Source organism: Osmerus eperlanus, chromosome 8, assembly GCF_963692335.1.
Source record: "Osmerus eperlanus chromosome 8, fOsmEpe2.1, whole genome shotgun sequence".
NCBI classification, from domain to species: domain Eukaryota; kingdom Metazoa; phylum Chordata; class Actinopteri; order Osmeriformes; family Osmeridae; genus Osmerus; species Osmerus eperlanus.
In genome coordinates, this window is record NC_085025.1 from 9887436 (window position 1) to 9901430 (window position 13995).

The following is a 13995-nucleotide window of genomic DNA, read 5'->3' on the forward strand; positions in this document are numbered from 1 at the left end:
GGTAACAGCAGGAGTTCTGGCTAAGCGCATGTTTTCACTGATGAGCCCATCCCCAACATGGACAGGAACATGCTCAATGAGCAGGTTCTGCCGGCTCCCCGCTAAACGTACTCAAGACCAAGACGGAGGCGCTGCCTTCTATGCCTCGTTGCTCCCTGTAGTTAAATAGCATCCCGCAGAACTGTCATGCAATTACACTGTCACCGTGTTTACAAGGAGCTGTTATTTAGATGACCACAGGAGGCATGGTCTTGTGTATTTGGGGGACTTTTGCATTCCCCATTGGTTTCACCCCAGAGATTTTCATTTCTCAAATATTTGCTTACCGCTGGTGTTTTGCCGATGTGTTTACTGTCCCTGCTGAGCCTCAGAGCAACTTGGTTGGACTGGTCTCATATGTTGTATGTTTCCCATAATTGCAGGACTGCACGGTCTTTGAGATGGAGGAGAAGATATTGGAAGTTGTAAGTAGCAGTTCAGCTTTTCCTAGACCATAGGTTAATCCCTGGACGTTCATAATAAAAATAGAATCTGTAGGAACACACACACACGTATACATAGACATTCACTCATACTTACACACACATGGATGCACATACAAGCAAACATTCATTTTGCAGACGCAGACAGGCACACACGCACACGCAAACCCCTACTTCCCTTTCCTGTGCTGTGTCGAGAATCCCATGGCTCCTGTGCTGTGATGTGGGTGTAGTGCAGGGGGCCGTGTGTTTACACAGGTCAGTGATGTGATGAACCACAGAGGCCCTGCTTCCACATCCTGTAGAAGATAATGCTGCTAAGCGCTGGGGTCTGTCACACACTTAGCTGAACATTTCATTAAAGTGATAATATTGGTGTGGATTAGCCATTTCCTTTCAAGCCTGACCCTCTGTTTCACCTTCGCCAGCCAGTGTTCAGGCATTTTTAATGTCTGGTTATATAACACCGCTTATGCAAGGCTGGATCCGGCTCTCACGGACAGGATTTGGGTTCCCGGAGAGGTTATACACCTCTGTTTGTTTTGAAGCTCCCTAACCACAGCTTCCAGGAATGATGACAAAGCATTGGCATCATGTCTTGTCAGAAGAGGACCCAGCCCATACCTGAGAATGAGTGATGTTTTGTTTATGAATTGTACTCCCTATGATTCATATAAAATCAAAATAATAAAATGCATGACAGCAAAACACAGAGCTGTCCCACCTAGAATCCTTCAAAAAATAACCAGAAGCTGTTGACCACAGAGCTGTAATCACTAGACACCCAGGTCCCAACCAGTGACACCCAGGTTAAAATGCTGCTTGACAAACATTACCTAGTAATTAAGTCAATAAACAGACTTAAATAATATAAATAGACTTGCTGAGATACATTAAGAGTGATAAATGTACAAGTAAACACATTTAGTTTCTAAATATGTAGAAAATGTAAAAGATAAGCCTGTGTTTGTCTTTCAGTCGCGATCTCTGAACGGGATCTGTGACCAGACGGTGAGGATGACCTCTGACCCCCTGAAGAGTCACATGGCCTGTCTGGAGGAAGTCCACATCACCAACATCAGATCCGGAGAAGGACTGGTAAGAAGAACCTCAGGATGCACAGTCCTGCTGGATTGTCTATCCCACACTGCTCATAGACCAACATCCTACATATGTATTGATGTTTGAAAAATAAGCTCACCTGACAGTCTGGTTAGACACACAAATGGTAGCATGAAGCACAAAGGACTTTTGACCTTTTCGTTTCTCAGAAACAACGTTATTTTGCTTATCCCTACTGTTTTTCTTTGTCTTTCAGGGGATGTATATCAAATCTACCTACGATGGGCTCCACGTTATCACCGGAACCACCGAAAACGTGAGTTTCCAGCTGTTGGAAGTGCTGGATAAAGCACTTACTGTCAGTTATAGTCACGAGAATCACCTCCCAAGGAGGTTCTCTCAGTGCTTTGATCTTGTCTTGGCTCACTGGGTTCCTCCTTTTCTCTAGTCTCCAGCAGACCGAACACACAGGATCCACGCAGGGGACGAGGTCATCCAGGTCAACAGGCAGACGGTGGTAGGTACCTCTGACCTGTCCGACCAAACAGAGAGCTCAGAGGCGTTTCCCTGGCGATGAACTGGCACAACACATCCTGTGGATGACCCAGTATGAATTCATGCCGAACGGGACACAGGAAACAGATGATCATGTAACAATCTGCGACTACCGTGGGCACAGTCGAAGACGGGGGGTGTGGATGCAGGTGCAATAGGTGGCTGGAGATGGGTGTGGTCCTGATAGCTCCTGTTTGTGATTGGTCCAGATGGGCTGGCAGCTGAAGAACCTGGTTGGCAAGCTGAAGGCTGATCCCGAGGGTGTGGTGTTGCTGGTGAAGAAGAGGCCCTCAGGAGCCTCCTGCAACTTAACCCCCGCCCCCCTGAAGAACATGCGCTGGAGACCCCCCCTAGCTCAGGTACCCCCCACCCACCAGCCTATGTCTAGTCTCAGAGTCCTTTTTGGATTCCTTCTCATTCTGCCATGCATGTGCGAGATGTGTGTGTGTGTTGTCCTGGAGCTGTTTTGGTTTGGGAAGGGAGATCTGAGGAAAGGAAACTAGCTCTTCTACCAGCCACCCAGGCTGCTGTTGTGGGTGGGTCACTGGCTGAACAATGATTCCCTTCTTCTAACTTTTCCTTCAGGAAGATAAAAAAAAAGGCAAAATGTCTGTGCATTCACTGGGGTTGATGTTCGAAATGTTTGGAAGGTGACTCATGTTCAAAGACAAAGAGTGTGATGGGACAGGGTGCGCTTTGGTTTTGCGTTTGGAAATTAGGCCAGGATGTGTGTTTTGGAAAGATTGCATGGAGTCCCTAAATGTCACTAGGCGGACTGTGAGATGGTGTGCCCTCTAATCTTTGAAACCTGCGAGGTCTCTTGTCAAAGTCTAGCCCATCCCTGACTGACTAGGTCGTCTCACCATTCAGGTTTCAGTTGAAGGCTAATCTCCACCCAAGCCAACCCAAGGTCAACCTGAGAAAAGACCGAACAGAAAGTTGTCCACATAACGTATTTGAATCATTTCGATTTGTTAATGCAATAGTATTAATCCTGAAATGACTTTATTTCTGAAGAAATTAGGAATTGAGGAAAAGCTGTCCCAGCCTCGGAAATGGTCAGGACACAATTAAAAACAAAAGAATGTATTGTTTCATAAGTGGTCTGTGACTATGTCCTCGCCAGATCTTACTTTGGAACATTCTAGAGTAACCTCTCAGAGCCAGACTCTAATAACCTGGGCAGCATTACCTAACCATATTTCAAATTAGAAAAATATCAATTGTAACACACTGATATATTTGGTGTTGTGAAATCATTCTGGTGATTTAGTGTTTCTCAGAACAGAACATTCAGAGAAGACCAAATGAGGAACCCGTCAGAAGAACAGTCGTCACAGTGAAACCACTTCTAACACATCTCCTCTTGTTTTGTGTCACAGGGCGTCCCCAAAGTGTCTAAAAGTATCTCTGATGTTCCCCTTCGAAAGAAGGAGAAACCAGGCATTCATGACCTGTACATCCCTCCTCCCCCAGCTGTGGCCTATGCCCCTCAGTAAGAGCCTGTCTGCCAAACCAGCCTCTTTTCATGTCTTCATTTAAATACTCAACCTACTTCTAATACTAGACAACAGTAAACCAACGGTCTCTCCATTCCCTATCACCCTCCTAAGCGATGGGAAGACAAACGTCAGTGCGAGTGTCAGAATGAGACCCAAGTCTCCAAACTCCTTCCTGGATGTCGAGAGCAGAAGGCGCTTCACCATTGCAGACTACGAGAACAAGATCACTGTTTGTCCCGCTGAACCCCACGTCCAGCCAGTTCCGGCCCCAGCCCGTCTGAGGCAGCGCTGCTCCACCCGCGGTACTGCCTCCTCACACACACACATGCACACACACCCACCCACCCACACGCAGCCTACAATCTGTCAGGTACTTTAATAGATTCCACGAAAAGAGGCACGTTTTATAATGATGGACTATTTGAACCCCTTTCAGGTAAACCCCGACCACTCTCCATGCCTGTGGACACATGCTTGGGCATGTCGGATTTGTCCTCCAGGCCATGGCCTCATGGGAGGAAGGGTAAGCCTGATCCACCTGCCTGAATGTAAAACACCAAAACAAAGCAGCCTGCTAATCTACACTGTTATCTGATTGGGCATTTTACTGCCTCACTACAGCTGCATGAACAAACCTGGGCAGGATTTGACCTGCGTGCTCTGAATTCTTATTGGGTTGTTTATTAACTTTGGGGTAAGCCCCGGCAGAACCACAGGACTATTCAGTCATTATTCCCTCATTACACTCTATTGCACTTGAGCACTTTTAGATTCAAAAGGTGTTCTGTACTGTTTAAAATTTAGCAAAAGAGATATGGTGTGTGAACGTCCAGTAATAAAATATATATACTTTTTGTCTCTGCTAGTGTTAGATACGTGCAATTCTTTACTAATTCATCAATGATAATTGTTAGGGTATGATACACATTTTCAATGCAATATGTGCATATAGTGCAGGTACCTGTCAGTAATCTGTAGCTAGACGAGATTCTCAAACGCTTGCCCCTGCCCCCTTTAGGAGAAGACATCCTGCACAGATACCTGAGTAACGAGCGCATAGCCTCCATCTCAGAGGAGCCGCCCTGCTTCCCTCTGCCCTACCGGCCCCTGGGGGAGCGCCAGCTGGTTTGCGGCGTGGACCACATCAGGGGAAGCCAGTGTTTCATCAACGCCGACCTGCACAACAGCGCCACCATCCCCTACCAGGAAGCAGCCTCTAAAAAGAGCCCTGCTCCCCCTGCTGCTGCCCCTGCCGCTGCTACTTCCAAACATCCCTCCCAAGGACACTCTTCATTCCTGGGGGGCTGGCTGGCTCGTCTCAAGCTGCTGACTCACTGACGCCCCCACCCACCCCCACCCCTCCTGGTCCTTCCCCCTGGTGGAGCATGTCCCCAGTTCCCTCACGCAGCCTTTCCACGATGGTGGGATCTCTCAGTATTAGAGCACTCTGTTGAAATGTTATGCTGGAACTTCAGGCAGCCTCCACTACAGGCTACGCTTGGGAACTCAGATGGATCACTATACTGCATTTCAAACCTGCGTTGTGTTAGAGCATACTTCTGTATGCATTTCAACTCCTTAGAATGGCATATTGTTCGATTCAGTTCAGATACCTATGTTTGCCATCCTTCCTGGTGGAGGTGGAGAAATCATAACAAGTGAAGTATTGTTGTTTTTAATTAGCATGGCCTGTTTCTGCCCGTACTCCTCCTCATTCCACAGGGAGGGGGATTCAGCTTTAGGAAACATTTGCCTTGCCTTTATTGGTGACTATTCTATGAGTATGTTAAATTATTCCTTGTGCGTCCAAATATTTCTTGTAAATTGCTAATTCTATAAGAAATTTGATTTCCTTTGTATTTTGTACTTTGTTCTGTGTATTTTATCAGGTTGAATGGTATGCCAGTAATTTCATCTAAGACAATGTGTTTTCTTTTATGTCATTTCCTGTTACAAAGGTTTGGAGCAAAAAAAAAATTCTGAGGTGCCCTTTGAAGGTTCAGTGCTTATATGTTGCTTTTGCAGAGTATGGTAATGTTTAAGTAGATACATTTGCATATAATGATTGTTTTTTGATCAGGTAAAACATTTAGACGTGTGTCTAACTTTATCTCACTAACAGGTCTTCACTAATTCAGGTGTCATAGTTTGGCACTAAAGCAATGTCTTGACCAATTCACTGACATCTTTGTATTTTTGCCTTAGAAACAGAAAACACACTTAATAAATATTCTGAAGTGTTTCTCATGATAAATGTAGCCTACTCGATAGGATAGACAGTTTCATCAATAGTTTTCTGATATTAAACAACTTATCTGTGCTAATTAAAGATGGACCATATCCAGTCACTGAATTCAGGAATATTGACTATTTAAGATTATTTAAGTGCTTGTGCTGTTGATACCTTTCTCTTCAACATGGTGAGAACTGCTAATAAAAGTGCAATTCACTTTGGTGCCCTTATTTCTCAAAAATAAAAAGCATTCTTTGTACTTACAAAGGACGGTTGAAGCAAAATCTATAAGAAACATGAATACAATAATGCTTTAATGTAATGTGGGGAAAGTATGGATATACTTAGCAAAACTTCTAAATTGATGAGGACCAACTAGACCCAGATTTAGCCTCTCATAAAACAACTCCTGTTTTGTGTGACCATAGCCCTCACTATAGTCCTAAAACGTTGTAAAGGGAGTGTTAATATTAATTTGCCATCTTTAGCTTCAAAATGACTGTATGTTTGCTCAAATATTGTCTGCTTGTGCTGCAAACTGAAATTATTTAATATTCTATGACACAACGGCGACATCTACTGGTATCTGAGAGACGTACACACAAAACAATGTTTCATGCGCTCTGAAATGCAACCAACTGGTGAAGGAAAACATACGTTTAAAGAGACATAAATGATGTTTTGATCAACGTAGCAACTTGACAAGAATTTTTCTTTTCAGTTGTGTAGCTGTTGCAGACCCTATTTGTTATTGGTAGAAAAATGCTGTCCATGGATCAAACAATTCTATCGAAACACTATCAAACATTGGTTATAGCAGGTACACAAATGTTATATTTTCTATTAAAACAAAGGCAGTTTGACAATGTCATTCAATTTGACAATTATTAATTGATTTTTTTTATTGTCACGAGAGAGAGGGAACACATATTTCATAACCACCAGCTAGATACCGTATTAAATGTATACTAAGTCCCCAACGAACTTCCTAGGGACAGTGCTGGCCTCACTGTCATTTCTGTTGTCAAGTACAAGTAAACTACCAGAACAGGTGACAAACATGAGACCCACAGAAAATCTGAAACAGGATGTCACCGCACGACCTGTGGCTTGGCAGATCGTGTATGTCTGTGTATTTGAACGTGTGGGGGTGGGTGAGAGGCAGGCGGGGGGGGGGGGGGGGGGTTGGTTCGCCTCCTCCTTCAGTTAGTCATCTATCACTCTGTGAGGCCCGTGGCTGCAGAATGCTGCTGAGAAGATACAAGGGGTTTTCTCACCCCCTGTTCATCTCTTATCTTTCTGTCTGGAGCTCTCCTGGCCACACACAATCAGGACTGGGGTTGGAGGTAAGAGTCCATCATTTCTAGGTAGTACATTCACAGAAGTTACTAGACATGTATGACTAGGTCGCCTTTGTTTGTTTCCATTCCAGCCTGCATCCTCCATGAGGCTGTTGCAGTTTTTCATTTGCACGTAGGGGACTTAGTATGCATGTATTGACGTGTGTGCGTGTGGCAGGTCATGCAGCCATGAGTAGGCGAAAGGTCTCTGTGAAGGAACTGGGCCAGGTGGACTGTCATGGATGGCTTCACAAGAAGAGGGAGGGAAAGGGCTTCCTTGGCATCAAATGGAAGAAGTACTGGTTTGTTCTGAAGAAGACCTCTCTTTACTGGTACACCTGTGAGACGGTAAGTTCACTCATCATAAGGATGAGGGAAGCAAAAGCTAACTTTGTGACTCTTATCAGACGCTCAAATTCATCTGAAAAATAGTCAAAAGATATGTTGTTTCAAAGTCAAAACCAAATTGTGTATCCTTGAGTTCTACCAGTGTTCCTCAAACCCACATTTCCCTTTTTCTACATCAGCATGTTGTCTTTAATTCTGTTTATAGGCAGAGAAAGCAGAAGGATATATAAACCTAGCCGATTTCACAGTTGACCAAGCCAGAGAATGCAAAAAGAAACAGTAAGAACTGCTTGTGCATCTATAAAAATAGGGACCTAACCTGGGACATCATCCCAGCCAGGCTCAGGCTCTACACCTCTTAAATGTAGTCTTTTAGTATAAGCACATCACTTCCCCCTAGGATGTAGTTTTAACTTTCCACTTCTTTGGATAAATATAATGCTGCCTGTTTATTCCTGCTTCACTGTCTCAGTATGATATGACCTGATGGGTTGTAGTAATATGATTTCATTATGTTAACACACCTTCTCAAAGCTGGCTGTTAGCTAGCTGTCTTATGCATACTGTCACAGGAACTTGTTTAGAAGTGTTTATCACACATATACTTCCCTATCAGAAAGGGGGGAGCTGTACCACATTATGTGTAGTCATGTTCCCCTATCTAAATTAGATGTAAGTTTACTGTAACATTTTCAGAATATAAAAAGAAAAATACTTAGTATGTCCCACTGCCTGTCAATGCTGCCATGATGATAAACACCAGAAAGTAGTTCTTACTGCCATTTTGTTTACCTTGAGCTTTCAGTGCTATGAAGGCCAGCCACCCGCACATTGTGACTCTCTTCTTGGCAGCTGAAAGCCTGCGAGACATGAATAAGTAAGTGTGAAAGAAGAAGAGGAAATGGGTTACCAACGTATAAAATAGGTAGAATAACCCACTGAATATCTCTGTCACAGGTGGCTGGCTAAACTGTCTATAGCTTCCACAATGACAGAGCCTTCAGAGGAAATCAGTGGAGGTAAGTACCACTGAGGGTTCAGGGTATCATTGTACCTGGGTCCTGCTTTGTGTTGTTTTGGGTGTGTTTCTGTATGTGAGAACAAGAGATAGAGAGAATGGGTGTCCGAGAGACTCATTGTATCTGTGTTCAAGTTTCCTCTCTGCGTGTTCGTTCAGAGTGCTACAGCGAGGCTAGTGACCAAGAGGAGGAGTCTATGGAGACGCCCTCTCCTCTCTACTCTGAGCAGCTGACCACAGACTCTGTCAATGTGAGTGGTCAGTGACGTCCTCCTCTGGACCTCTCTCTTCTGGACTGTCCTAACCTCTGCCATGAATCAGGCCTTGAGAGGCTTGTGAGGCTTCATTGTGAATGGTGTGATCCAAACCGTGTCTGAACCTATGATGCTGTCACCAGGGAGACGTGCCCCAGAATTGCTGCATGTCCTCCCCCTGCCCTCCCCCCCTAGCAGCCTCCCCTCCCGCCGCCATGGTGACCCCGGAGAGCAGCAAAGTGCTTCCCACAAAGCAGACTGAGTCCTGGCTGGAGGTCCATCCTCCAGGGGGTCCCCCCAGTGGTCCGGCCCCGCGCCTGCTGGTGACACAGGAGGATGGGGCTCCAGGAGCCCAGGGAGTACAGGAGGGTGAGGCAGGCGTCTTTTATCTACATCAAGGCTGGCCAACCCTGTTCCGGGAGAGCTTTATAGGTTTTCATTCCAAACCAATCCAGCATATTCAATTATGATAGTTAGCTGGCCGACAAACTAAATCATGTTTGATACAACTGGCGCTGGAGTGAAAACATACAGGAAGGTACATCTCCAGTGGCAGAGTTTACAAACACAACACATTTTTGTGTTGTTTGCTATTGGGGGAAGTCAGACTGAGTCCGTTGACACAAGTTCCTGTGAAAAGTAACCAAATGTCTTGGAATTTTTCTTTGTTGGATTACATTTAGAGAACACGTCTGATGAGATGAGTAGGTTGTTCATCCACCTGAGAGAGATGAGAATATCTCCTACCGGCCAGTTCAGACCCTGCTCCCAGCGAGACTTCAGAGTGTCTTTCATCAGGCGCTGCAAAAACGACAAGATCAATGACAAGCTGCATCTGGTCCGGACCCTCAACAGCACTTTAAAGGTCAGTGCTGGATCTAACACAAAGGTCAAACTGACCGCAGGATCATTATTTCCATGACATATTTTATACGTACCAACATTTTTGGAGAAAAAACAAACTGTTAGAAATGAAGACATTTTCTACCACTGGTTTAAAGAACAATTTATCCATGTGTTTCTGTGGTAATTCATTTTTAATAGTCTTTTTGTCTTCAAGGCAAAAGAAGTGGATCTGTTGAGCATCCAACAGGTGCTGGAAGACCCTACTCTCACTGCTCTCTCATATCGCTCCTGGAAGGTCTGCAACACACTCTTGATGCAGGAGATCATTAAATGCCAGAGTCCTCCAGAGGGCAGTAGAGAGCTTCCTGTCAGGGCTCACAGTGAGGTCTGTGTGGACCAGACCGCTGTGACAACAGACAAGAAAGGTGTCTGAAGGCTTTAGGAGGAAACAACAGAGACTGTTATAATTCAATATTGTACTCGAGGACAACATTATATCGCTCATTTGAGTGGAGTAGTTCCTAAAATGTGTGTGTCTTTTGTCAAATTGTTTACAGTTACATGCAGATGTGTTAGCTTCTATAACAATGATTTAATAGCATTTTCGTTTACTCATGTTTTTGTTTGCTTGTGCAATATTTGTATGGGTGACGTGGAGTAAAAGATGTCTTACTGAAAAGCATTTCATCTCATGGTACATTCATTATATTTCCCTGGTTTTGCACAGGGAATAGTGTTTTGTTTTGTTTTTTAATCACACTTTTGTTTGTTGTTTGCCAAAAGGGTTAGGTTAGAGTGAGCATGCTGTCATAACTGTAATTACATTCATGTCACATGACTGGGTCTTGAATGCAATACACTGGCATTATGCTGTCATGAGATGATTAACGATAATGTCTTAATGGTTTTAATGGTAATGTTTTTTTTGACTGTTAATTATAACTCATAGTTTTTCAATAATTAGTCATTAATATAACTTTTCATATCGAAATACTGCCAATAAATGCTTGAGCTATATATAACATAGTCTTTGTGATCTGAATCAAACTGCTGTTGCTAAAGTTCCATAACGGGTCCGTGTGGAAGCCATTAGAGCTGTTGATCATTCTTCTATGAGGCCGTATTCACACTCTAAAGTGAGTATTAAAGCACACCATCTGCGGTCACCACAGAATATTTAGTATTGTAAAGGAACTGCATATTAATGCCCAAAAGTCCTTAAAAAGTCCAGTGAATGAAGTTGACAAAAAGTAGCTTGGAAGACGCAGATGATAACTGGCCATCTGTTGCTTGCTTTTGTGTCAAGGAACAAAGGCAACTTTGCTGTGCTGGCTGCTATTCCTTCAACCCCAACCCCTACATCGGCTCATTTGAATGAGAATTGAGGAATGGAGATTTGTTTCACCCTTTCACCACTGGGGGTCCCTAGGCAGCCTGGTGCAGGGTTGGGGATAAGATTGAATGTTGTTAAACCTTAACATAAGCCCTCAAGGGAACTAAGCTTGCAATGTCTCTAAGGTAAACTGAATATAACCATGTTTGTCTGGAAAATAAGTACATTTTCTTGGAAGGGGATTCTATATAATACCCCTAAGGGCTAACCCACTATGTCCTGCTGAGGTCAGACAGAAGGCAAGGAGAGAGAATGCTGCAGAAGAAACAACTGGAGTGCTAGACAGTATAACAGTGTTATGATGTTTAATGACAAGGCTTCTCAACCTGCCTGTAAGTTGAATTTGTTGTGTTTGTGGTCCATGGTTATAAAAAAATTCAGTGTTAGATGGATTGCCACCACATACAGTATCACATAGGTAGCGATGAAGGACCGAGACAGAAACTAACCAACTATTTAAAAGGAAAATATAAAAGAAACTGTTTGCTTGATTTGATCCCTGGTGAAAGAATCATGAAAACTGAGCAAATAATTGTAGGAACCAATTTTTGAAGAAATTGCTAATCGCATTCACTAGCTTTGATAACAACATTCCATTGTAAAAGGATGATTTAATCATAAGCATTCCTTTTGCGTTTCTGTCATCAAACCATTTTTCTGCATGAGCAGATTCTTCAATACCCTGTTGGGGTGCTGCTATAATGAGGATTCTCAGGACCGTGCATATCTAGCAGTCCCAGGCCTGCTCCATTCAAGTGTACACATCTTAATGAAAACAGCAAGTCCAATGCTGTCCAAAGATTCAGATCAAAGCCATGTGATGACCACGATCTATTACATTAGTACGGTTCTAATCCACTTATACATTATTCTATATCATGCTCATCACATCTGCATTTAAATGAATACTTCAGCACAGCTAGCCTCTACAGAGCAGGAGGAAACTCCTAGTTGATAGAATGTTCATGAACATTACTTTCATCTCCTTGTCTGTGTTGAACGTTGACTTTCTGAGGACTCTTTAGTCAGTCAGTCCTGGAAGATGGGCATATGTAGAACTTGATGTTGCTTGGAAGACGATGCCACACATTCCTTACAGCGCCTGTGGTTTAATATTCTGCTATGCTACCAGTGTGGGGTCAGACAAACTAGGCTGCTAGCTTCAAACCACAGCAAGTAAGCAAAACAAAATCTCCTCATCCTTACATTCTGACTCATTTTACTACTCGGAACAAACATTCAACAACAAAAACAACATTCTTGCACTCTCCCTGCCCTATCCAAAAATAACAAGGGATTTTTTTCTTTTCTAAAAGGATGATATATTGAGGCAGTTGGAATTGCAGGTTTTATGTTTCTGAACACAAAACATGGTGAATCACCCTATGGCATTGAGACAGTGCAAAGAGGAGCAGCTGTTTTTAACAGCAAAGCCTCAAAACACTGTGAATATTCATGTCAATATTCACAAGATTCGCAACTAGGTATCCCTAGGTAGGCATTTCTCCTCGGACACACTCTGTCCCTGGAGAGACGTCTTCGGTCTGGGCTCAGGCATTCATGTCAATCTCTCTGGTGATGATGTTTCCGCCTCACTGGACACAGATGAATATTAATGCTGATTGTCCCTGTGTGCTGTTTGCCCACGGCCAGCCTAGATCCCCCACCAGCTACACTACGCTTCCCCTCTAACTGTCTCCATATCTGAAATTCTCACCTCTCATCTTGATTTAGGGCCTTGTGTGTGATGCCCTGTGGCAGTAATTAAGTGGTGTGTGTGTGTGTGTGTTGAGCGTTTCCATCAAAACAAAGTTATCGTATCAGACGATGTGGGGAATTCTCAATGGGCTTACAGGCAGAAACAGAGAGCCTCAGTGATATCTCAAACAGGCCCTGTGGCATTTTGGCAGCGTGTACTGAAACGTACATGCTTCTGTATTAATGGGACAGCTTGTCAGGGCCAATGGGGCTTCACCTAATCCGTTTGGGGGGATAACCACAAGTGCAATCCATCCCACTGTCCCCAGTCATGTCTTACTGACTCATCTCTTAGGGTAGATTATTGAGTACGAAGTGTAAACAGAGAGCACATGAACCCTACATATACCAGCAGGAACTTCAGTCTCTTGGTCTATGTGGTTGTTTAGCACTGCAGAATATGGCCATGGAAGACAAGGGATTCCCTCATGAGTGAACCCAGCTCTGCTCTGCTTCGGGCTTACTCTTCCACACCCCCTCGGCAGTCCCCTTTCCCTGGGGAACCCTACTGAAAATGAGAAACGTGAGCCCAGGTGGACTCCCACACGCTTTCATTTCACAGGCCAGGAGAAGTGTGTGCGAGGTGTAGATGAGTGAAGGGTGAAGAGGAGGATGCCAGGGAATGGAAAGAGGGCATTTGGTTGTGACTGGTGTGAAGGTGGCCGCTAGGTTTCTCAATTCACTTACAGTGAAATGATGAACAGTGGTGAAAGCTGTTCTAAATAGTGACTAAAGAGGCTCTGGTTTGTCTTAATTTTATGAGCCAATTAGCTGGATGCATGTAGGCTACCCTGTGAGCATTGTTGAAAGCAGCCTGTTGTGAGGAAGAACAAGATTAAATTGGAATCAGTCTCTCTCTTGTTAGTCAATTATGAGAGCATACTTGGCTCGATTTGTGTTTATGGTGTCGACTTTCCCCAACTTTCCCTTTTTTTCTTAGCACAGACCAAATGAAAGTATTCTTATGCGATGCCTTTCTTATTCTCACGTCGATCCGTTGCATAATACTGTCTGTTACAGTATTTACTATATTAAACATATTTTAATCCTAATCGAGGCCGGTACACTTCCACACACTCTTTAATACAAGTGGTTTAGAAGGTATATACTCATATGATATTAATATGTCAAATAATAACTAAAGGCATTTGTGTAAATGTAAGTAGAAACTTCATCCCCCGAGTTCTTCATACACCATTATTTA

General features: G+C 43.7%; 2 protein-coding genes across 3 annotated transcripts in view; both read left to right on the forward strand.

Moving 5' to 3' along the window:
* The window catches only part of cnksr3 (cnksr family member 3), a 16978-nt gene extending 11029 nt beyond the window's left edge, over window positions 1-5949 (forward strand). Inside the window, exons 5-13 of the mRNA XM_062467201.1 lie at window positions 423-464; window positions 1461-1580; window positions 1801-1860; window positions 1993-2061; window positions 2309-2458; window positions 3482-3594; window positions 3713-3903; window positions 4038-4124; window positions 4620-5949. Of these exons, the coding sequence (XP_062323185.1) occupies window positions 423-464; window positions 1461-1580; window positions 1801-1860; window positions 1993-2061; window positions 2309-2458; window positions 3482-3594; window positions 3713-3903; window positions 4038-4124; window positions 4620-4939 (1152 nt within the window). The 3' untranslated portion in view covers window positions 4940-5949. The remainder of the gene's footprint in view (window positions 1-422; window positions 465-1460; window positions 1581-1800; window positions 1861-1992; window positions 2062-2308; window positions 2459-3481; window positions 3595-3712; window positions 3904-4037; window positions 4125-4619) is intronic.
* Window positions 5950-7062: 1113 nt separating this feature from the next.
* LOC134024633 (interactor protein for cytohesin exchange factors 1-like) lies at window positions 7063-10653 on the forward strand. 2 transcript variants are annotated; one of them, XM_062467203.1, is made up of 9 exons: window positions 7063-7180; window positions 7353-7522; window positions 7728-7801; window positions 8328-8399; window positions 8480-8541; window positions 8700-8791; window positions 8938-9163; window positions 9478-9659; window positions 9839-10653. In XM_062467203.1, the coding sequence occupies exons 2-9, from the start codon at window positions 7364-7366 to the stop codon at window positions 9968-9970; spliced, it is 999 nt and encodes a 332-aa protein (XP_062323187.1). In that variant the 5' UTR covers window positions 7063-7180; window positions 7353-7363; the 3' UTR covers window positions 9971-10653. The 2 variants fall into 2 exon arrangements, with proteins under 2 accessions (XP_062323187.1, XP_062323186.1); XM_062467202.1 differs by having other exon boundaries at window positions 9855-10653.
* The last annotated feature ends 3342 nt before the right edge of the window (window positions 10654-13995 follow it).